Here is a 25,451-nt window from a genome sequence, read left to right as displayed (position 1 = left end):
TGGAGCACATGCGCCATATTGTCAAAAAGGATCTTACTCACCTGGTCTCATATCATTTTACTAATTGTAGTCTGTGTAATATCAATAATTTCTCCTACTGTAGCGCTGCCGAGTATTCTAAAACAAATCTGGGGCAATCACCAACGAGACCCAGGTACGTGCTGGGTACATGCTGGGTACCTGCTGGGTACGTGCTGGGTACATGCTGGGTACATGCTGGGTACTGGCTGGGTACATGCTGGGTACAGGCTGGGTACCGGCTGGGTACATGCTGGGTACAGGCTGGGTACAGGCTGGGTACATGCTGGTACATGCTGGGTACAGGCTGGGTACATGCTGGTACATGCTGGGTACATGCTGGGTACATGCTGGGTACGTGCTGGGTACATGCTGGGTACAGGCTGGGTACCGGCTGGGTACGTGCTGGGTACATGCTGGGTACGTGCTGGGTACATGCTGGGTACATGCTGGGTACATGCTGGCACATGCTGGGTACAGGCTGGGTACGTGCTGGGTACGTGCTGGGTACATGCTGGGTACATGCTGGGTACATGCTGGGTACATGCTGGGTACGTGCTGGGTACAGGCTGGGTACATGCTGGGTACGTGCTGGGTACATGCTGGGTATGTGCTGGGTACGTGCTGGGTACATGCTGGGTACGTGCTGGGCACGTGCTGGGTACGTGCTGGGTACATGCTGGGTACGTGCTGGGTACATGCTGGGTACGTGCTGCAACATTTCAGTGACATTTCCGCAGACAGACTAATGGCCCATCAGATTAACAGCGGGGGTCCCTGGCAGTCCCGTTCAAACTGAATGGGACTGCCAGGGACCCCTGCTGTGTTAATCCAATGGGCCATTACTCTCTGCAGAAATGTCACTGAAATGTTTGCAGCATGTACCCAGCATGTACCCAGCATGTACCCAGCATGTACCCAGCATGTACCCAGCACGTACCCAGCACGTACCCAGCACGCACCCAGCATTTACCCAGCATGTACCCAGCATGTACCCAGCACGTGCCCAGCATGTACCCAGCCGGTACCCAGCCTGTACCCAGCATGTACACAGCACGTACACAGCACGCACACAGCACGTACCCAGCACGTACCCAGCACGTACCCAGCACGTACCCAGCATGCACCCAGCACGTACCCAGCACGTACCCAGCACGTACCCAGCATGTACCCAGCATGTACCCAGCATGTACCCAGCATGTACCCAGCACATACCCAGCATGTACCAAGCATGTACCTGGTGATAGCCCCAGATTTTCCAAGGCAAGTTTTAGAATACTCGTTGTCTCACCTGTAGCTGGGATTTCTCTCCACTAGGTCATCCAGTGACTCCTACAGTCACAATAACCTTTCCCTGTAACTTCTCCTATCGCTCAATATATCCGGTCCCTATAACGCCTCCCATTGCACCAAATAACAGCTTCCTATAACTTCTCCTATTACTCCATAGAAACACTCCCTATAATTTCTGCTATTGCTCCATATAACCGCTAGAGAGGCCAATGTGTGATGCTAAGACCAAGGCCAGGAGAAGAGTAATGAAGAATGATAAACGGTACTTGTAAAGGGACCCCCAAATAAATGCTTGATTGAAGACAGGTACTGGGTACGTATTCCTAGATCGTGAACTCCCCACCCGCGTAGGTAAGTATACACAACAACACCAGGAATCATGAACATTTAAAGTACCCTAGAAAGTACCTGGAGTCCTGAGATCCATAATAGGGAGAACATGTAGCAAGCAAGTTACTCACTTATGAGGCTGCGAGGTCCATGTGATCCTGAAGTGGGGGTCCTCACGTGTGCATCCGTCCGGTGAGTCAATGTAACAAAAAGGAGGAGAAGTGGCAGAGCACTGCAACAGGTATCCAGCAAATAAATTATCAGGAGAGTGTGTGTCCCATAAAAAGTAGTTATTTAATGGTCATGTCGAAAAAAGAGGCCAGAGATCCCAACCAACGTTTCAAGCTAGACAAAGCGCTCTGTGTAGCGTGACACGTTGGTGGGGATCTCTGGCCTCTTTTTTCTACATGACCATTAAATAACTATTTTTTATGGGACACACACTCTCCTGATCATTTATTTGCTGGATAATTGTTGTAGTGCTCTGCTTCTTCTCCTCCTTTTTGTTCCATATTACCGCACCCTATAACTTCTCCTTTTGCTCCATATAACTTCTCTCTAGAACTCCTCCTATTGCCCCGTATAACCTCTCCCTATAACTCCTCCTATTGCCCCGAATAACCTCTCCCTATAATTCCTTCTATTACCCCATATAACCCCTCTATATAACTTCTCCTATTACCCCATGTAACAGCTCCTATAACTTGTCCTATTGCCCCATATAACAGCTCCCTACAAGTCACAGTACAGTGCCTTAATATGCTGACACTAAGGGCACAGTCTCAGTTTGCAGTAACACCTGACAGAAACTTTATTAGATAATTAATGCACTTAAAGAGCACAGGAGCAGGCGGAATGACTCCTCCATAATGGGCCCCCGGCAGCATGAACAAAGCTCTCTGTACATGTAATAGGACGTGTTGGGAGACACTGAGGGTTTAGTAAACAGGATAAAAGCCTCAGATTAAGGAGAATTTAGGGTAAATGAATACAGGGAATGAGCACACTGTGTAATTTCTGGTTTTGTCTTCTTTTCCAGCGACTCGGCACAATAACACCATAAAACATTAGTCAGTGACTAAACCTCTGAATTATCCCATGCCACAGTTTGAAGACACTTAAGGTTTTCAGAGAAATTCAGTTCAAGGAGGGACCAGATAATTATGTAAATTCCTCCTGACATCCATCCTGCTGTAATGGTTTGCACACCTGTCACCTCCCAACCCAGACACTTATAAACACCACCTCAGCAACCGCCGCTGAGAAGAGCAGAGCTGCACGGAAGGGCTGCAGACATCAAGGAGGTGACAGCCGTCTGCAGATCACAGGTACCAATCTTCCTACAACCAAGGAGACTGAAGGCCTGCCGGGGGGAAGGCAGGACCAGGGGAGTGAGATAGGGGAGCGAGAGTCCAGGGCCTGTACTAACTACAGGGGGCGAACGTTTAGCACAACTTAACGCCCGTTCTAATGAATGTGAGCTAAGTCTTAGCACCATGTAGTGAATATGGGCACAAGGGAGTTATTTATGTAACTTGGATTTTGCAAATTAGAGCACTATCCACCTTCCATATTCCCTGATTGGCATCATCATCATCATCATTTAAAGAATACTTTCCTCAACAGAGAGCAGGGACAGAGACACTTTAGTAAGATGTAGGACAAAGAGAGAGAGAGAGACATGAGTGTGATGCAGAGAGGAGACAGTGTGACGAGAGAGCAAGAGAGAGATGGGAGCGAGATGCAGAGAGGAGACAGTGTGATGAGAGAGCGAGAGAGAGATGGGAGCGAGATGCAGAGAGGAGGCAGTGTGACGAGAGAGCGAGAGAGATGGGAGTGTGATGCAGAGAGGAGACTGTGTGACGAGAGAGCGAGAGAGAGATGGGAGTGTGAGGCAGAGAGGAGAGAGTGTGACGAGAGAGCGAGAGAGAGATGGGAGTGAGATGCAGAGAGGAGACAGTGTGACGAGAGAGCGAGAGAGAGATGGGAGCGAGATGCAGAGAGGAGACAGTGTGATGAGAGAGCGAGAGAGAGATGGGAGCGAGATGCAGAGAGGAGACAGTGTGACGAGAGAGCGAGAGAGAGATGGGAGTGAGATGCAGAGAGGAGACAGTGTGACGAGAGAGCGAGAGAGAGATGGGAGTGTGATGCAGAGAGGAGACAGTGTGACGAGAGAGCGAGAGAGAGATGGGAGTGAGATGCAGAGAGGAGACAGTGTGACGAGAGAGCGAGAGAGATATGGGAGTGAGATGCAGAGAGGAGACAGTGTGACGAGAGAGAGAGAGAGACATGAGTGTGATGCAGAGAGGAGGCAGTGTGACGAGAGAGCGAGAGAGAGATGGGAGTGAGATGCAGAGAGGAGACAGTGTGACGAGAGAGAGAGAGAGACATGAGTGTGATGCAGAGAGGAGACAGTGTGACGAGAGAGCGAGAGAGAGATGGGAGCGAGATGCAGAGAGGAGACAGTGTGACGAGAGAGCGAGAGAGAGATGGGAGTGAGATGCAGAGAGGAGACAGTGTGACGAGAGAGCGAGAGAGAGATGGGAGTGTGAGGCAGAGAGGAGACAGTGTGACGAGAGAGCGAGAGAGAGATGGGAGTGAGATGCAGAGAGGAGACAGTGTGACGAGAGAGCGAGAGAGAGATGGGAGTGAGATGCAGAGAGGAGACAGTGTGACGAGAGAGCGAGAGAGAGATGGGAGTGAGATGCAGAGAGGAGACAGTGTGACGAGAGAGCGAGAGAGAGATGGGAGTGAGATGCAGAGAGGAGACAGTGTGACGAGGGAGCGAGAGAGAGATGGGAGTGAGATGCAGAGAGGAGACAGTGTGACGAGAGAGCGAGAGAGAGATGGGAGTGAGAGAGAGATGGGAGTGAGATGAAATGAGGAGATAAAGAGAGAAATAAACCTACTGTCTATGATAGACAGGAACCAACATACGCTGCATGTCAGAAAGACACAGTATCCACACAGAGACCCTCACCTTGCACTCAGAGGACAAAGAGGAATCCAATTGTATTATTGACTAATAGTCAAAGGAATATAAATATTACAAATACTTTAAGGAGGCATTACAAAGTGTGTATATATATATATATATATATATATATATATATATATATATATATATATATATATATATATATATATATATATTAAACACCAAGCTATATATTTGGTGTTTATTGTGTCCCACTAGTACAGAAAAATAAAAACGAATTTATTAATATAATATCGACGTGAGTGATAATTATTTACATTAATATCCCCAAGGAAATAAGGGAAGAGATGAGACAGAGTGCAGAGAGAGGGAAATAAGGGTAGAGATGAGAGAGTGCAGAGAGAGAGATAAATAGAGAGAGAGAGATAAATTGAGAGAGATACAATATGTCGGAGTGGAAATAGACAGAATGTAAGAAAAATATAAGAAAGTTTAACAGAAGAGACAGACATAGAAAGTGCAGGGAAATGAATGCTAGAGCGAGATGTAGGACTAAGAGGAGACTGTTCGAGTGCAAAGAGAAGGGTCAGCGTGGGGTGTAGGGGTGATAGAAAAAGGGAAGAGGGGAGAGCGGAGGAAGGCACTGAGGTGGAGGTGGAGGATGAAATATTGGGGGATGGTAGAGGGATAGACAGAATAGAGGGTGTAATGGAAAAAGGTGGTTTGGGGTGAGATAACGTGATCGGTTTCTGATCTGTCAGGGAATCTGTGAACATACGGTATTTAGTTGTGGCATATATAGAAAGGTGAGACTGCTCAGGGCGCTGAAGCGGGAACACACACATATAAAGATTTGCTAAATGTTGTCACGGTAGCTTATCCCAAGGAGCAGTCTCACCGCCGTCTTCAAAATAGTTTGTTTGTATTGTACTTGCTTTAAAGACTTTCATAAAACTATGTGCATCGTGTTTAATGAGCAGAATGAAAAGATTTGGGTGTGTCGCTGATTGTCTTCAGGCGGCGAGATGATTTAGGGGGCTTTTTTAATGAGGCATTCAATTGTGGGTGTATGACATTTAAACTTTTATTGAAGCATACAGTAAATTAGTTCTTCAAACATGTTTTTTAAAGGAGGTGGAGGGAGAAGTGTTACATTGACAAAGGGATCAGGAGAGGGAGGGGTAGACAGCGAGAGGTTGGAGAATAGGGAGGGGGCTATAGAAGACATGACAGGGCGAGGGTGTCCCGACTTCCATCTTTTATACAGAGGAATGAACATGCAGTATAAAAGACTAGGTTCGTGCAGAAGCTATCAGATAAAAGGGAGCTAGTGAGATGGACATAACTTATCTAGGCAAATTTAAAAAGAAAGTGATTTACCTGTACTGAATTATTAAAGATTCATTCCTTGTTGAAGATCGTTTATAAATAAAGGACATATTTTTTTTTAGAAAGTAAAAGTATACAGGGATATACCAAATAAGTAAACAGGGTAAGGATGTTGGGAGAAATCCGAGTAAGGAAGGAATTTAATTTCCCTTATGAAACAGAATTGGATGATGTGTTACTGGGGTTTCTGTGTTTGCCTTCCTGGATCAAAATACTGTAAATACGAATATAGGATAAGTATCTGTTGTTTAAATTTAGCATTAGTTGCATTTGATGGATATATGTCTTATTTCAACCCCATCTATTGGGGTGAGTGAGGTATGTTAATGAAGCAGATCCATAGGAGGTGTATTAAGGAAGCAGATCCATGAGAGGTGTATTAAGGAAGCAGATCCATGAGAGGTGTATTAAGGAAGCAGATCCATAGGAGGTGTATTAAGGAAGCAGATCCATGAGAGGTGTATTAAGGAAGCAGATCCATGAGAGGTGTATTAAAGAAGCAGATCCATGAGAGGTGTATTAAGGAAGCAGATCCATGGGAGGTGTATTAAGGAAGCAGATCCATGAGAGGTGTATTAAGGAAGCAGATCCATGGGAGGTGTATTAAGGAAGCAGATCCATGAGAGGTGTATTAAGGAAGCAGATCCATAGGAGGTGTATTAAGGAAGCAGATCCATGAGAGGTGTATTAAGGAAGCAGATCCATAGGAGGTGTATTAAGGAAGCAGATCCATGAGAGGTGTATTAAGGAAGCAGATCCATGGGAGGTGTATTAAGGAAGCAGATCCATGAGAGGTGTATTAAGGAAGCAGATCCATGAGAGGTGTATTAAGGAAGCAGATCCATGGGAGGTGTATTAAGGAAGCAGATCCATGAGAGGTGTATTAAGGAAGCAGATCCACAAGAGGTGTATTAAGGAAGCAGATCCATGGGAGGTGTATTAAGGAAGCAGATCCATGAGAGGTGTATTAAGGAAGCAGATCCATGAGAGGTGTATTAAGGAAGCAGATCCACGAGAGGTGTATTAAGGAAGCAGATTCATGAGAGGTGTATTAAGGAAGCAGATCCACGAGAGGTGTATTAAGGAAGCAGATCCATGGGAGGTGTATTAAGGAAGCAGATCCACGAGAGGTGTATTAAGGAAGCAGATCCATAGGAGGTGTATTAAGGAAGCAGATCCATGGGAGGTGTATTAAGGAAGCAGATCCATGAGAGGTGTATTAAGGAAGCAGATCCATGAGAGGTGTATTAAGGAAGCAGATCCATGGGAGGTGTATTAAGGAAGCAGATCCATGGGAGGTGTATTAAGGGAGCAGATCCATGGGAGGTGTATTAAGGGAGCAGATCCACGAGAGGTGTATTAAGGAAGCAGATCCATGGGAGGTGTATTAAGGAAGCAGATCCATGGGAGGTGTATTAAGGATAGGGGCAGAGTACTACGTGGGCTCAGTGGTTATAGGGACTGAGGTATTACAGCAGAGAGGATAGGGGCAGGCCACTACGTGGGGTCAGTGGTTATAGGGACTGAGGTATTACAGCAGAGGATAGGGGCAGACCACTACGTGGGGTCCGTGGTTTTTATTTGTAGTCTGTGTTTCTATAAGGGCTATAAGTCTTTTCCACTTGTTTTGAGTTTTCTGCACCTTCAGGGGATTGAATCAGATCTTCGATTGCAGATATTTAAGACCTTTTGTTTTTAATGTTTTTCATCATTGTGCTTCCATAATAATAATAATAATAATAATAATAATAATAATAGTATGTTCTTTACTCACTCCTTCTCCCCTATTCTTTTCCATAAGCTTGCAGATTGCCTGCTCGACCATCGCTATCCAGCTGTTTTGGGGTGATACTAGTCTATACTAATAAGTGTTGTATCTTTGTTTTCCTTACATCATTGCGCCCCCCTATTCTCTTCCATATACCATTGGAGGACCGTGGGGACGAGCCTCTCTGGGCTGAGCTGCAGCATTCATTATTGGGCCAGTAATGTTTTTCATTGTTGACCTTATCACGTGCGTTCGGTTAGTTTAACACACTTAGGGGGTCATGCACAAAGCAGTGATAAATGCTTTTAAGTGAGATAACTGCCTTTATAACGGGATACTGCCTGCTGTGAGATTCACAAAGCAGTGATAACACTGCAGTATCGCGCTATAATGGCATTTCTTCCTACTTAAAAGCACTTATCACTGCTTTGTGAATCTCACAGCAGGCAATATCACGCTATAAAGGCATTTATATCACTTAAAAGCACTTATCACTGCTTTATGAATCTCACAGCAGGCAATATCACGCTATAAAGGCATTTATATCACTTAAAAGCACTTATCACTGCTTTGTGAATCTCACAGCAGGCAATATCACGCTATAAAGGCATTTATATCACTTAAAAGCACTTATCACTGCTTTGTGAATCTCACAGCAGGCAATATCACGCTATAAAGGCAGTTATCTCACTTAAAAGCACTTATCACTGCTTAGTGCATAACCCCCTATATATTACTGTTGAGTCACATCGGAGCGCCCTAGCATTTTCCTATTGTCTTTAATTTAGAGCTATAATAATTTCTGTGGTAGACTATATTATCCACCATAAGATATTCATGCCTTTTCTCTGCTGCTGACTTCAGACATTTCCCTATTCTCCGGTGCCGGAGGTCTCAGAGGGCCCCTTATAACCTGCTCTCTCTCCCCACACATAGGATTGCTGTACGGTGCCATGCTGTGCCTCGGTATCTTCCTCCTCGTTGGCCTCAGTGCAGTGCACAGCCAGTTCCCCAGAGTCTGCACCACGGAAGCGTCTTTTCGGACTAAGAGTTGCTGCCCCCTCTGGAAGGACAGAAGCCCCTGTGGTTCTCGCTCAGGTCGTGGGAGATGTCAGGATCTGGTGGCTCTCAGAGGGAACAGTATCCCGCAGATTGACGATGATCGCCTGGACTGGCCACGACACTATTATGATAATGTGTGTGAGTGCTCCGGAAACTTCAGTGGCTATGACTGTGGCAGCTGCAAATACGGTTACTTCGGAGAGAAATGTGATCGGAAAAAGATTGTGATTCGGAGAGAGATCCGGGAGCTTTCCTTTCTGGAGCAAAAGCGATTCTTCAGTTACTTGGCTCTGACGAAGACCACCAAATGCAAAGACTTTGTTATCCTGAGCACTGGAGACAGACACCACAGAGACACGTATCGCTTTGTGGATGCTTCTCTCTATGATATGTTCGCTTGGCTCCATTACTACTCCATGAAGCCAATAATGATAAACAGCACATTTGATCCTAATAAAAACTTCGCCCATCAGGGCCCTGCTTTTCCTGGGTGGCATCGCCTTCTTCTCGCCTTCTTGGAGAGACAAATTCAGCAGTTGACTGGAGATGAAGATTTTGCGATTCCATATTACGATTGGCGTGGAGAAGAGAACTGTACGATCTGTACTAATGATCTCATGGGAGAAAGTGATGCGCACGGGATCCTCAACCCATACTCCCACTTCTCCTACTGGAGGGTGAGTCCTATCAAATCAAATCTCTGTATAACTCGCATATTATGTCATTTTCTGTTCTTTGTTAACTTCCATCTGTGCCAATCGTCTTCAACAGGGTAAGTTACATATCTTAATTGTTATTTAAATGAGCTCAGTTCTTCTACTTTTCTCTCCTCTCAGCTTGTTTTTGACTTGGATATGTTGTATATCCACTTTGACTTCTTGACGGCGATCTCACTGTTGTGACCCGCTGTCCAATGTCAGCAACGGAAAAGAAGGTTCCTCTTTTGTATTAGATCAATCACGTCTCCCAGAAGACAATCTGCTCTAAACCTGAGCAAAAACAACCCCATGAGATGGATTAAACCTCACAAGGGACACACACATGCCGAGCCTAGTGATATCTCATGAAAGTCATTACAGCCATATACAGGCAGACTCTCACGCTCTCGGTGAACTCGGAAATGACTCCCAATTGTATAACTGATACATTACTTCCCATCATTCCCTTGCATGATTGTGTGGCGTGAGCTGCATATTCGCTTCTCAATGCACATGTGATTTGTATTTAATTTAGCAATGTTATTTGCCACAATATATTTTAATCTTCACTAGGAGTCATGCTAGAGTTTTCCTGGCCATTAATGGTCACTCTTCAGACTTTATTCACAGTTTCCATATAGAACATAGAAAATATTTAGGAATCAGGATATTATAACTAATACAGTAGCTGGTCTGTGGATCCATGGCTAATTGACACATGTTTTAATCAGAGAATTAGTCCTGCCCTCGCTGGTGCCAGTTTGTACCACGGGGCAGCAGCAAGATCAATTTGTTTTCATTTGCCTTGTACGGAGTGAAATGTAATATGCAGTATGAAGAAGTAACGTTGTTATAGTTGGAGGTTTGGAACTGGTTTTTGTTTCTTTCTTACATATTCATTTAACATTGCCCAGTTTTAATCCTTTACTATATTGCAATTCTTATCTTTTGCCTTCAGCAGCAAGAGGGACTAACAAGCGTTGCACTGAGAAGCAAAGTGTTAACAGGCAATGCAATACTTACAGTATGTGGGGATTATAAGAAATATCCTCGGCATTATCTGCCAATGAAATATATGTCTTTACATAACTAAGGACAAGCTGTTAATAAAACAAACCAAAATCTCTCACAATTAGAGAGTTTTACAATCTCTAGGCACAAAAGCAAACGTCCCACGGATTACCCTGCGTCTCCTCACATTACTACGGGTTACCCTGAGTCTCCTCACATTACTACGGGTTACCCTGCGTCTCCTCACATTACTACGGGTTACCCTGAGTCTCCTCACATTACTACGGGTTACCCTGCGTCTCCTCACATTACTACGGGTTACCCTGCGTCTCCTCACATTACTACGGGTTACCCTGCGTCTCCTCACATTACTACGGGTTACCCTGCGTCTCCTCACATTACTACGGGTTACCCTGCGTCTCCTCACATTACTACGGGTTACCCTGAGTCTCCTCACATTACTACGGGTTACCCTGCGTCTCCTCACATTACTACGGGTTACCCTGCGTCTCCTCACATTACTACGGGTTACCCTGCGTCTCCTCACATTACTACGGGTTACCCTGCATCTCCTCACATTACTACGAGTTACCCTGCGTCTCCTCACATTACTACGGGTTACCCTGCGTCTCCTCACATTACTACGGGTTACCCTGCGTCTCCTCACATTACTACGGGTTACCCTGCGTCTCCTCACATTACTACGGGTTACTCTGAGTCTCCTCACATTACTACGGGTTACCCTGCGTCTCCTCACATTACTACGGGTTACCCTGCGTCTCCTCACATTACTACGGGTTACCCTGCGTCTCCTCACATTACTACGGGTTACCCTGCGTCTCCTCACATTACTACGGGTTACCCTGCGTCTCCTCACATTACTACGGGTTACCCTGCGTCTCCTCACATTACTACGGGTTACCCTGCGTCTCCTCACATTACTACGGGTTACCCTGCGTCTCCTCACATTACTACGGGTTACCCTGCGTCTACTCACATTACTACGGGTTACCCTGCGTCTCCTCACATTACTACGGGTTACCCTGCGTCTCCTCACATTACTACGGGTTACCCTGCGTCTCCTCACATTACTACGGGTTACCCTGAGTCTCCTCACATTACTACGGGTTACCCTGCGTCTCCTCACATTACTACGGGGATATCTATGTGCTTCTATGGAAAGGTATTAGTGTCTTTTCTTTTTCTTCTAGACCATTTGCAGCGGCTTTAATTACCCAGATACCTACTGCCCGGCAGCTGACTCTGAGATTTGGATGGAACGGCTGCACAGGAAGCCTGGGGCCACACCATATGCCCCCAAACCCCCCACGTTCCAGGATGTGGAGGACACGCTCAAACTGAGAGACCTCGACAGGCCCCCGTTTGATGAAACCGCAATACGCAGCTTCCGTAACGCCCTGGAAGGTGATGATTAATTTATTTATTTATAGAATATTTTACCAGGAAGTAATACATTGAGAGTTACCTCTCGTTGTCACGCATGTCCTGGGCACAGAGTTATAACATGTGTTACAGACAGTAATACAGTGACAGTTACCTCTCGTTGTCACGCATGTCCTGGGCACAGAGTTATAACGTGTTACAGGCAGTAATACAGTGAGAGTTACCTCTCGCTCTCACGCATGTCCTGGGCACAGAGTTATAACGTGTTACAGGCAGTAATACAGTGAGAGTTACCTCTCGTTGTCACGCATGTCCTGGGCACAGAGTTATAACATGTGTTACAGGCAGTAATACAGTGAGCGTTACCGCTCGTTCTCACGCATGTCCTGGGCACAGAGTTATAACGTGTTACAGGCAGTAATACAGTGAGAGTTACCTCTCGTTCTCTCGCATGTCCTGGGCACAGAGTTATAACATGTGTTACAGGCAGTAATACAGTGAGAGTTACCTCTCGTTGTCACGCATGTCCTTGGCACAGAGTTATAACGTGTGTTACAGGCAGTAATAAAGTGAGAGTTACCTCTCGTTCTCACGCATGTCCTGGGCACAGAGTTATAACGTGTTACAGGCAGTAATAAAGTGAGTGTTACCTCTCGTTCTCACGCATGTCCTGGGCACAGAGTTATAACGTGTTACAGGCAGTAATACAGTGAGAGTTACCTCTCGTTCTCACGCATGTCCTGGGCACAGAGTTATAACGTGTGTTACAGGCAGTAATACAGTGAGAGTTACCCCTCGTTCTCACGCATGTCCTGGGCACAGAGTTATAACGTGTTACAGGCAGTAATTCAGTGAGAGTTACCTCTCGTTCTCACGCATGCCCTTGGCACAGAGTTATAACGTGTGTTACAGGCAGTAATACAGTGAGAGTTACCTCTCGTTCTCACGCATGTCCTGGGCACAGAGTTATAACGTGTTACAGGCAGTAATACAGTGAGAGTTACCTCTCGTTGTCACGCATGTCCTGGGCACAGAGTTATAACATGTGTTACAGGAAGTAATACAGTGAGAGTTACCTCTCGTTCTCACGCATGCCCTGGGCACAGAGTTATAACGTGTGTTACAGGCAGTAATACAGTGAGGGTTACCTCTCGTTCTCACGCATGTCCTGGGCACAGAGTTATAACGTGTTACAGGAAGTAATACAGTGAGAGTTACCTCTCGTTCTCACGCATGTCCTGGGCACAGAGTTATAACATGTGTTACAGGAAGTAATACAGTGAGAGTTACCTCTTGTTCTCACGCATGTCCTGGGCACAGAGTTATAACATGTGTTACAGGCAGTAATACAGTGAGAGTTACCTCTCGTTCTCACGCATGTCCTGGGCACAGAGTTATAACATGTGTTACAGGCAGTAATACAGTGAGAGTTACCTCTCGTTCTCACGCATGTCCTGGGCACAGAGTTATAATGTGTTACAGGCAGTAATACATTGAGAGTTACCTCTCGATTTCAAGTATGTCCTGGGCACAGAGTTATAACGTGTTACAGGAAGTAATACAGTGAGAGTTACCTCTCGTTCTCACGCATGTCCTGGGCACAGAGTTATAACATGTGTTACAGGAAGTAATACAGTGAGAGTTACCTCTCGTTCTCACGCATGTCCTGGGCACAGAGTTATAACATGTGTTACAGGAAGTAATACAGTGAGAGTTACCTCTCGTTCTCACGCATGTCCTGGGCACAGAGATATAACATGTGTTACTGGCAGTAATACAGTGAGAGTTACCTCTCGTTCTCACGCATGTCCTGGGCACAGAGTTATTACATGTGTTACAGGCAGTAATACAGTGAGAGTTACCTCTCGTTCTCACGCATGTCCTGGGCACAGAGTTATAACGTGTTACAGGCAGTAATACAGTGAGAGGTACCTCTCGTTCTCACGCATGTCCTGGGCACAGAGTTATAACGTGTGTTACAGGAAGTAATACAGTGAGAGTTACCTCTTGTTCTCACGCATGTCCTGGGCACAGAGTTATAACGTGTTACAGGCAGTAATACAGTGAGAGTTACATCTCGTTCTCACGCATGTCCTGGGCACAGAGTTATAAAGTGTTACAGGCAGTAATACAGTGAGAGTTACCTCTCGTTCTCACGCATGTCCTGGGCACAGAGTTATAACGTGTTACAGGAAGTAATACAGTGAGAGTTACCTCTCGTTCTCACGCATGTCCTGGGCACAGAGTAATAACATGTTACAGGCAGTAATACAGTGAGAGTTACCTCTCGTTCTCACGCATGTCCTGGGCACAGAGTTATAACGTGTTACAGGAAGTAATACAGTGAGAGTTACCTCTCGTTCTCACGCATGTCTGGGCACAGAGTTATAACATGTGTTACAGGCAGTAATATAGTGAGAGTTACATCTCGTTCTCACGCATGCCATGGGCACAGAGTTATAACATGTGTTACAGGCAGTAATACAGTGAGAGTTACATCTCGTTCTCACGCATGTCCTGGGCACAGAGTAATAACATGTTACAGGCAGTAATACAGTGAGAGTTACCTCTCGTTCTCACACATGGCCTGGGCACAGAGTTATAACATGTGTTACAGGCAGTAACACAGTGAGAGTTACCTCTCGTTCTCACACATGGCCTGGGCACAGAGTTATAACATGTGTTACAGGCAGTAATACATTGAGAGTTACCTCTCGTTCTCACGCATGTCCTGGGCACAGAGTTATAACGTGTTACAGGCAGTAACACAGTGAGAGTTACCTCTCGCTCTCACGCATGTCCTGGGCACAGAGTTATAACATGTGTTACAGGCAGTAATACAGTGAGAGTTACCTCTCGTTCTCACGCATGCCCTGGCACAGAGTTATAACATGTGTTACAGGAAGTAATACAGTGAGAGTTACCTCTCGTTCTCACGCATGTCCTGGGCACAGAGTTATAACGTGTTACAGGCAGTAATACAGTGAGAGTTACATCTCGTTCTCACGCATGTCCTGGGCACAGAGTTATAACGTGTTACAGGCAGTAATACAGTGAGAGTTACCTCTCGTTCTCACGCATGTCCTGGGCACAGAGTTATAACGTGTGTTACAGGCAGTAATACAGTGAGAGTTACCTCTCGTTCTCATGCATGTCCTGGGCACAGAGTTATAACGTGTTACAGGCAGTAATACAGTGAGAGTTACCGCTCGTTCTCACGCATGTCCTGGGCACAGAGGTATAACGTGTTACAGGCAGTAATACAGTGAGAGTTACCTCTCGTTCTCACGCATGTCCTGGGCACAGAGTTATAACGTGTTACAGGCAGTAATACAGTAAGAGTTACGTCTCGCTCTCACGCATGTCCTGGGCACAGAGTTATAACGTGTTACAGGCAGTAATACAGTGAGAGTTACCTCTCGTTCTCACGCATGTCCTGGGCACAGAGTTATAACGTGTGTTACAGGCAGTAATACAGTGAGAGTTACCTCTCGTTCTCACGCATGTCCTGGGCACAGAGTTATAACGTGTGTTACAGGCAGTAATACAGTGAGAGTTACCTCTCGTTCTCACGCATGTCCTGGGCACAGAGTTATAACGTGTTACAGGCAGTAATACAGTGAGAGTTACCTCTCGTTCTCACGCATGTCCTGGGCACAGAGTTATAACGTGTTACAGGCAGTAATACAGTGAGAGTTACCTCTCGCTCTCACGCATGTCCTGGGCACAGAGTTATAACGTGTGTTACAGGCAGTAATACAGTGAGAGTTACCGCTCGTTCTCACGCATATCCTGGGCACAGAGTTATAACGTGTTACAGGCAGTAATACAGTGAGAGTTACCTCTCGTTCTCACGCATATCCTGGGCACAGAGATGCTGCTGAGATGTTAAAGTTCTTGTCCAGGCATTTTCAGTATAGATGTTACTATGTACAGTATTAGATGTGTAAATAGAAAGGAGTATTGTGGTTGTTACTGTTATATATCTGTAGATTATCTTTTTCAAATTGCATTGAATCTGCCAGATCCAAAAATATGAATTATCTTATGCTGTACATATCCACCGACAATCTTGCTTGATTATTCTGACATAACAAATGGTAATATTTGCCATTTATGCCCTGTGGCAAATGGGTTAATTTCTATGGGATTTTATACATGTCAGAGTAAGTTTGCCCAATCTGAGTTTCCATTTACTGTCTGCCAAGTACAAATTACACAGTGATGTAGAAGATATACACATACATTTTACTTGTATCTTTGTTTGTATATCTTTATTTATATACTGTAGCTCCCACAGTGTACTCGGCGCTTGACAAAAGAGTCAATACAGCACAGGGAATTATAATACACAATCTGCAGAAAATAAAATTCACCCATAGGAAAGGAAATCCCTGCCCCGGAGAGCTTGCAATCTAAGTGGTATGTTGGGAGAGTTACAGAGACAGCAGGGAATAAGTGCAGTAGATGGCAGTAATTAGCCACAATGGTCGGTAGCCGTGACTGCGGGTTTGGGACAGCAGCTATGTTTCTAGGTTATTGAAAAGCTTCATTAAAGAGGCGAGTTTTAAGGTTTGTTTTAATGCTGTTGATGCCACAAAGGATGTTCTTGGAAGTTAGCAGGTAACGGACCTTAGTGCCCAGAATTATATCCTGGAACTGGAATTTGCTGTATACACTGCCTAGTTTGTGGGTGTCTAGTTACAGTATGTGTCCATGTTTGTGGTTGTCAGATGGACACCCCTAGGCACATATCCCTCTTAGGCTTTATCAGCACTCATCATATGTATCGGACATCCTATTAACATCTAGACATTGATAGACTTTATCAATAAGTGGATTACAGAGACACGTCTGATTTTGAGCACCACTATACTTACCACACATCTGGAAAATAATAAATGCTTAAAGAAGATGAAGCAGTGACTTATGATTGGGAAGAAGCAAATCCTTGCACTGAAACATGATGATAGATCAACAATAAAAGACTGTGAACTTATCATAAAGAGAGTTGAAGACTTCTACATGAGATTGTACGAGAACACAGATAACTCACCATAATCCAGCAGAGGAAGAGCAAGAAGAACCCACCAATGTGTCAAAAGCAATAAAATCCATGAAGAATGGGAAGGCTCCCGGGAAAGATGCTATTACAACTGAAATCTTGAGAGAAGTTGGGGAAGTAGTAGAGGAAATCCTTGCAAAACTCTTTACTTGCTGCTGGAAGAACAGGAAAATTCCAGAACAATGCAGCAATGCCAAAGTTACCCTCATCCACAAGAAAGGAGACAAAGACGAACTCAACAGCTACTGTACACACTATTTCCAACCACACAACACAACAGCTACTGTACACACTATTTCCAACCACACAACACAACAGCTACTGTACACACTATTTCCAACCACACAACACAACAGCTACTGTACACACTATTTCCAACCACACAACACAACAGCTACTGTACACACTATTTCCAATCACACAACACAACAGCTACTGTACACACTATTTCCAACCACACAACACAACAGCTACTGTACACACTATTTCCAACCACACAACACAACAGCTACTGTACACACTATTTCCAACCACACAACACAACAGCTACTGTACACACTATTTCCAACCACACAACACAACAGCTACTGTACACACTATTTCCAACCACACAACACAACAGCTACTGTACACACTATTTCCAACCACACAACACAACAGCTACTGTACACACTATTTCCAACCACACAACACAACAGCTACTGTACACACTATTCCCAACCACACAACATTTTTAGAAAGATACTCATTTATCGGCTGCCACAGACTTCGCCTACAGAACAAGTGGGATTTTACAGTGGATACTAATCAATGGACCACATCCAAGTCGTACAAGAAGTGATTTGCCGCAGCAATGGATACGCTCTACCACTCAGTTTAGGATTCGTAGCTTACGAAAAATCCTTTGATTGTGTCTATACCATATCTACACACTATATACACACATAGTGAATGTATGTGTGTGTGTGTGTGTGTATGTATATATATATTTAATATACTGTGTGTATGTGTGTGCTGTATGAGCGGGGCCCTGCTGTATATATAATATACTGTATATTCTAGGGAAGGGGGAAGAGAAAGGGAACCCTCGCATCTGCCTCAAATATATATGTGATGTATACAACGGTGCAATAAGGGGAGAGAGAGAACAACATTAATACTAGGAAACAAAAGCACCCTTTTTGACAGCACTCGTTGTATGTGATAGTGTAAAGATGAATGATTTAAAATGTAATCTTTTAATTCAACCGATTAAAATAATTGTCAAAACATTAGAACCAAAAATCCAACTGACATTGGTGACAAAACACAAAAAACAGACAACATTAATTAGTCCTTCAACTGCAAACTAGGTGGTTGATCAAAATCTAACCAGACTGACTAATGGCAGAGAAGAAACTCATGTATGAGAGTGAACCTCCTAGTGCAGCAATAAGAAAATTTAAAAAGCCTGTGTAAATAAAACAGGTAACATGGGACTGATCTTACACATGTATATACCTCTTGAAGATACTGGGTATATAGCAGATGGATGTTGACTCACTGCCTAAGTGATGACAATAGTGTATATTCGACACAAGAGCTCACAAAGTGTGATAACTGGCAGTATATTCGTTGCTTTATATTGCACATTTTATTAAGGGGCTATAACTGGATACGGACTAGATCCGTGCCCCAGAGCCAGTTATCACACTTTGTGAGCTCTTGTGTCGAATATACACTATTGTCATCACTTAGGCAGTGAGTCAACATCCATCTGCTATATACCCAGTATCTTCAAGAGGTATATACATGTGTAAGATCAGTCCCATGTTACCTGTTTTATTTACACAGGCTTTTTAAATTTTCTTATTGCTGCACTAGGAGGTTTACTCTCATATATGGGTTTCTTCTCTGCCATTAGTCAGTCTGGTTAGATTTTGATCAACCACCTAGTTTGCAGTTGAAGGACTAATTAATGTTGTCTGTTTTTTGTGTTTTGTCACCAATGTCAGTTGGATTTTTGGTTCTAATGTTTTGACAATTATTTTAATCGGTTGAATTAAAAGATTACATTTTAAATCATTCATCTTTACACTATCACATACAACGAGTGCTGTCAAAAAGGGTGCTTTTGTTTCCTAGTATTAATATATAATATACTGTATGTGTGTGTGTGTGTGTGTGTGTGTGTGTGTGTGTGTGTATATCTATATATAATATACAGTGTGTGTGTGTGTGTATGTAAATATATATATTTAATATACTGTGTGTGAATGTGTGTGCTGTATGAGTGGGGCCCTGCTGTATATATAATATACTGTATGTGTGTGTGTGTGTGTATATCTATGTATAATATACAGTGTGTGTGTGTGTGTGTGTCAGTGTGTATGTGTATATATATGTAGCCCTTGTTCCCCCATACCCGGGAAGGCACTACCAATGCTGCTATTACCTATTGGCAACCAAGAGCCCTGAGCCTCCGCCACTGGGAGCCTAGGTGATTTTAATTTGTCTTGATGCAGTGCCTCCACCTGTAAGGATTCCCAATGCAGTGGGATAGGCCCCTTACAGGAACAATAATAATGATAATAATAATGATACACACACAGACAGGTATATAACAGCAACATTCACTAAATGCAGACCCCTGTGCCCTGTACCCCACAGTCATGTAGGCCCCAACCTGATGCCACCAGTGAGTGTCCCAAAATTACATTGGGTGACAGGCACCAATTTCCTGATGTCCCTTTTCCCAATGTCAAGGCCAAGCCAAAGGGTTGCAGATAGCGCTATCCTGTGACGTGTTGGTGAACTTAGTTTGGTACCTGCCCGGGGCTCCAGCACCCGGGTGATGCAGAAGAACAAAGATGAATATATAAATAAAGACACACACACACACATATTGTGTGAATTAAGAGTGAGGTGATAATTGTGTCCAGATGATCCTGAAATCTGCTCTTTCCTTCTTTGCAGGATTCTTGTCACCAACAGATGGGGTGACCTTAAAAAGGAGCATGCATAACTTAGTGCACATATTCCTGGGGGGAACCATGTCTCAGATCCCGATATCCAGCAACGACCCGATCTTTCTCCTGCACCATAGCTTCATCGACAAGTGAGTTTCAGAATAACTGGGAGCGTAGGCGGGCTCTGCATATTTGTCACATGGGTCATCTTGACCGGGAATGAAAATGAAAGAAGAGGGGGGCTCACTATTTGTAGAATAGCTTCCACAGGTGCAGAATTCTTCCAGAACGATGCAGCAGCTGCTAATGAAGATATACACCAGCACTCACAAAGAGCTTAACGAAAGTGGGTGTTCATTAAGGAGCAACTTTTCGGTCACATATTCGGGTATTGGGAAAGGTCTTGGCATGTGACTGAAGCATCAATATTTAATAAACAACCACACGAGTGCCAGTATCCCAGTGACCCGGGCCAGTATCTTCACAAATCTGTGGGCAGCCAGAGCAGAGTTTAGGAATAATCACTGTATTGGATCCATTTGGTTTACAGAATATTGACTTATTTGAACTAAATCAAAGTCTGGCATGGGATTCACTGAGAAAATGGAAGATTTCTTCAACTCTGCACCTGTGGGCAGGGGATACAGGGAAGAGAAGCTGATAGGATGGTAGGAGAGACACCCTAAAATGAGTGAAAGATGGAAGGATCTGGTGAATGGGATCCTATGTGAAGTAGGGGGTTATCCATAAGGTATCAGGACACCAATTCACTTCATTGGGGCTGCACAGATTGTACAACATAGCAGCTCTGTGAATTAAACCCTTCCCTTTAATTAAGGATACTCGTGCAATAGACTGATTACTTGTAAACAAATAAACCACTAGATCTACTCCTCTTTTACAAGATAAGAGTTAATAGCGTGAGAGTTAATAGCGTGAGTGTGCACAAAATTCTGAGCATAGTCTGAAACCTATAACCAGGCAGACACTTTGTCTGAATCATTTTATAATATTTTGCATTTGAAAAGTTTTTGCAATGACTCACCAGTAGACACAAATGACCATGGTAATTAGACAAGCTTTTTCAATATCTTAATGAATGTATATTATCTCTCAGTGTTATCTAACAAACAAATAGATACTCCATCTGTCAAACTGAGACTGGACGCATGTTTTTGTCTCTTGACCACTGATGCACAATCCAGTCCTGAGATGTATGCGTACACACACATATAGAGACCCATAAAAGACTATTTACTGAAGCACTACAGTAAGATGAGGAATAGGTCACCTGGCCATATACAGTATACAGCACAAACAGTGTTAGCATTTTAACACTAGATATAACTACAGAAAATACTCATAAACCTTAATAAACACAGATAGAAAATTGTCCTGGGTTAGAGAAGTTTATTGAAACACTTTTCAAAATTCACATGTAAATAGAATACTTTCTTTAAAATATATATTTTGATAAATAGACCTTTTTGTGTACATTTTAATATCATGCTTTATTAAAAGTTACGTTTTATTAGGTAAAACAAACATAATACAAAACTAATAAGGAACTTGTATGTGCAGTACACTCATGCTGGGAATTCTTGCCTGCATGGGAACCTTGTACTGATGTGTCTCTCATAATAACAGGGTTAGCTATGAATATCTGTATAAACTCCCCCTGCTCTGCAGCTGCACAAATCCAGCAGCATGCTACTGCAGGTTAAACTAGCATAGGCACATTAGCTTAGTGACATGAAATCATGCCGTGGCAGAGACATGACGGGGGACATTGGAACATCAGTGTGAGGTACAGTAGGAAGAGATGTACAAGTCCTGGGCTAGAGAGCATACAGCAGCAAGGGGATTAGGTTGGGAAGCATTGCAAAGGCAAAGCAGGTTATTCATAGCAGGTGAAGGAGAATGCAACCTAAATAAAGTATGCACCGTACCCGTGAGAGGGAGGGCAGTTTGCTAGGGTGGAGAGCATATGTATAGTTAGGATGTAGAGAACTGAAGGCCATGTCGATTTAAGAGAGGACTGTAGGTGGTTTTTGAGGAGACGTTTAGAGGGTTTTTATAACATTGTCATCTGTCTTCTCTAGGATATTTGAGGCATGGTTGGCCAGATATAATGGATCACCAAACTCATATCCTGAAAACAACGAGGTGGGACAAGGTCCAAATGACTGTGCCACTCCGTTCTTCCCATGCCAGAGGAACAAAGATCTGATCCGCAAGTCAACAGAGTTTGGATACCGATATTCATCATATCATAACAAAAAGCCGCAGCAGTAGCAGAGATACCACCAGTCAAAGCTTGGATGCCAAAGTCAGATCAGTCCAGGCTTTAGCAGACAGGAGGAGGAGGAGCAACATTAACTGCTTGGCTGCCGGAGGAGACGGCTGTGCTTCTTCCAAGCAACCCCAAATCCGTGGACCACTGGGGAATCCCGTTCCCTTCAGTATCAAAGTGTGAAATACCCGCAGAAACTAAACCTGTTTCTTACGTCCAATGTTCCGAGCCCAATGTTCCGAGCCCAATGTTCCGAGCCCAATGTTCCGAGCCCAATGTTCCGAGCCCAATGTTCCGAGCCCAATGTTCCGAGCCCAATGTTCCGAGCCCTGCTTCTTCCCACTGCAAAGGCATCTTTCTTCTGACTTTTCCATGTAACCTGTCCACTCTGACTGTATCACACCTACAGCATTCAACTGCCCCACTTTGATTGTAAGCTTTTCTGACTAGTAAACCGTACATTATGTAACTTTAAGAAACATTTTATAGTTAGCTTCCTGTGTGGTTTCATCATGTTTGTTTAATCTTTATATCCAATTAAATTCTGTGTACAATCACAGTCTCCCATATGCAGTCTGACAATAGAAGAGAATTCAAATGAAAAGATGGACAATGTGGTTTCTCTGTTTACATTTTAAACAAATAAAGTTAAAATCAGTTTTTTGTCATTTATTCTGGGAGTTTCTGCAGAGTCTGTCACCAAAACAAACACGGCACCTAGTTCTGAAATCTTCATTTCCCACCACAGGCGAGAACCATAACACAGAGACAGATCAGAGATAATAACCACTGACTGTGTCTCTCCCCACAGGCGAGCACCGTAACACAGAGACAGATCAGCGATAATAACCACTGACTTTGTCTCTCCCCACAGGCGAGCACAGTAACACAGAGACAGATCAGCGATAATAACCACTGACTGTGTCTCTCCCCACAGGCGAGCACCGTAACACAGAGACAGATCAGCGATAATAACCACTGACTGTGTCTCTCCCCACAGGCGAGCACCGTAACACAGAGACAGATCAGCGATAATAACCACTGACTGTGTCTCTCCCCACAGGCGAGCACCGTAACACAGAGACAGATCAGCGATAATAACCACTGACTGTGTCTCACCCCACAGGCGAGCACCGTAACACAGAGACAGATCAGCGATAATAACCACTGACTGTGTCTCTCCCCACAGGCGAGCACCGTAACACAGAGACAGATCAGCGATAATAACCACTGACTGTGTCTCTCCCCACAGGCGAGCACCGTAACACAGAGACAGATCAGCGATAATAACCACTGACTGTGTCTCTCCCCACAGGCGAGCACCGTAACACAGAGACAGATCAGCGATAATAACCACTGACTGTGTCTCTCCCCACAGGCGAGCACCGTAACACAGAGACAGATCAGCGATAATAACCACTGACTGTGTCTCTCCCCACAGGCGAGCACCGTAACACAGAGACAGATCAGCGATAATAACCACTGACTGTGTCTCTCCCCACAGGCGAGCACCGTAACACAGAGACAGATCAGCGATAATAACCACTGACTGTGTCTCTCCCCACAGGCGAGCACCGTAACACAGAGACAGATCAGCGATAATAACCACTGACTGTGTCTCTCCCCACAGGCGAGCACCGTAACACAGAGACAGATCAGCGATAATAACCACTGACTGTGTCTCTCCCCACAGGCGAGCACCGTAACACAGAGACAGATCAGCGATAATAACCACTGACTGTGTCTCTCCCCACAGGCGAGCACCGTAACACAGAGACAGATCAGCGATAATAACCACTGACTGTGTCTCTCCCCACAGGCGAGCACCGTAACACAGAGACAGATCAGCGATAATAACCACTGACTGTGTCTCTCCCCACAGGCGAGCACCGTAACACAGAGACAGATCAGCGATAATAACCACTGACTGTGTCTCTCCCCACAGGCGAGCACCGTAACACAGAGACAGATCAGCGATAATAACCACTGACTGTGTCTCTCCCCACAGGCGAGCACCGTAACACAGAGACAGATCAGCGATAATAACCACTGACTGTGTCTCTCCCCACAGGCGAGCACCGTAACACAGAGACAGATCAGCGATAATAACCACTGACTGTGTCTCTCCCCACAGGCGAGCACCGTAACACAGAGACAGATCAGCGATAATAACCACTGACTGTGTCTCTCCCCACAGGCGAGCACCGTAACACAGAGACAGATCAGCGATAATAACCACTGACTGTGTCTCTCCCCACAGGCGAGCACCGTAACACAGAGACAGATCAGCGATAATAACCACTGACTGTGTCTCTCCCCACAGGCGAGCACCGTAACACAGAGACAGATCAGCGATAATAACCACTGACTGTGTCTCTCCCCACAGGCGAGCATCGTAACACAGAGACAGATCAGCGATAATAACCACTGACTGTGTCTCTCCCCACAGGCGAGCACCGTAACACAGAGACAGATCAGCGATAATAACCACTGACTGTGTCTCTCCCCACAGGCGAGCACCGTAACACAGAGACAGATCAGCGATAATAACCACTGACTGTGTCTCTCCCCACAGGAGAACACCGTAACACAGAGACAGATCAGCGATAATAACCACTGACTGTGCCTCTCCCCACAGGCGAGCACCGTAACACAGAGACAGATCAGCGATAATAACCACTGACTGTGTCTCTCCCCACAGGCGAGCACCGTAACACAGAGACAGATCAGCGATAATAACCACTGACTGTGTCTCTCCCCACAGGCGAGCACCGTAACACAGAGACAGATCAGCGATAATAACCACTGACTGTGTCTCTCCCCACAGGCGAGCACCGTAACACAGAGACAGATCAGCGATAATAACCACTGACTGTGTCTCTCCCCACAGGCGAGCACCGTAACACAGAGACAGATCAGCGATAATAACCACTGACTGTGTCTCTCCCCACAGGCGAGCACCGTAACACAGAGACAGATCAGCGATAATAACCACTGACTGTGTCTCTCCCCACAGGCGAGCACCGTAACACAGAGACAGATCAGCGATAATAACCACTGACTGTGTCTCTCCCCACAGGCGAGCACCGTAACACAGAGACAGATCAGCGATAATAACCACTGACTGTGTCTCTCCCCACAGGCGAGCACCGTAACACAGAGACAGATCAGCGATAATAACCACTGACTGTGTCTCTCCCCACAGGAGAACACCGTAACACAGAGACAGATCAG

General features: G+C 44.8%; 1 protein-coding gene across 1 annotated transcript; it reads left to right on the top strand.

Annotated features, from left to right (window-relative positions):
* The first annotated feature begins 2,812 nt into the window (after positions 1-2,812).
* Positions 2,813-22,889, top strand: LOC142483894 (tyrosinase-like). The gene is made up of 5 exons (XM_075583824.1): positions 2,813-2,969; positions 8,673-9,475; positions 11,719-11,932; positions 19,932-20,073; positions 22,027-22,889. Exons 2-5 carry the CDS (start codon positions 8,690-8,692, stop codon positions 22,217-22,219), a joined length of 1,335 nt encoding a protein of 444 aa, XP_075439939.1. The 5' UTR covers positions 2,813-2,969; positions 8,673-8,689; the 3' UTR covers positions 22,220-22,889.
* The last annotated feature ends 2,562 nt before the right edge of the window (positions 22,890-25,451 follow it).

This window comes from Ascaphus truei, unplaced genomic scaffold (genome assembly GCF_040206685.1).
Source record: "Ascaphus truei isolate aAscTru1 unplaced genomic scaffold, aAscTru1.hap1 HAP1_SCAFFOLD_388, whole genome shotgun sequence".
Taxonomy (NCBI): Eukaryota; Metazoa; Chordata; class Amphibia; order Anura; family Ascaphidae; genus Ascaphus; species Ascaphus truei.
Note: the sequence above shows the minus strand (reverse complement) of the source record. Positions and strands in the feature narration are given on the sequence as shown.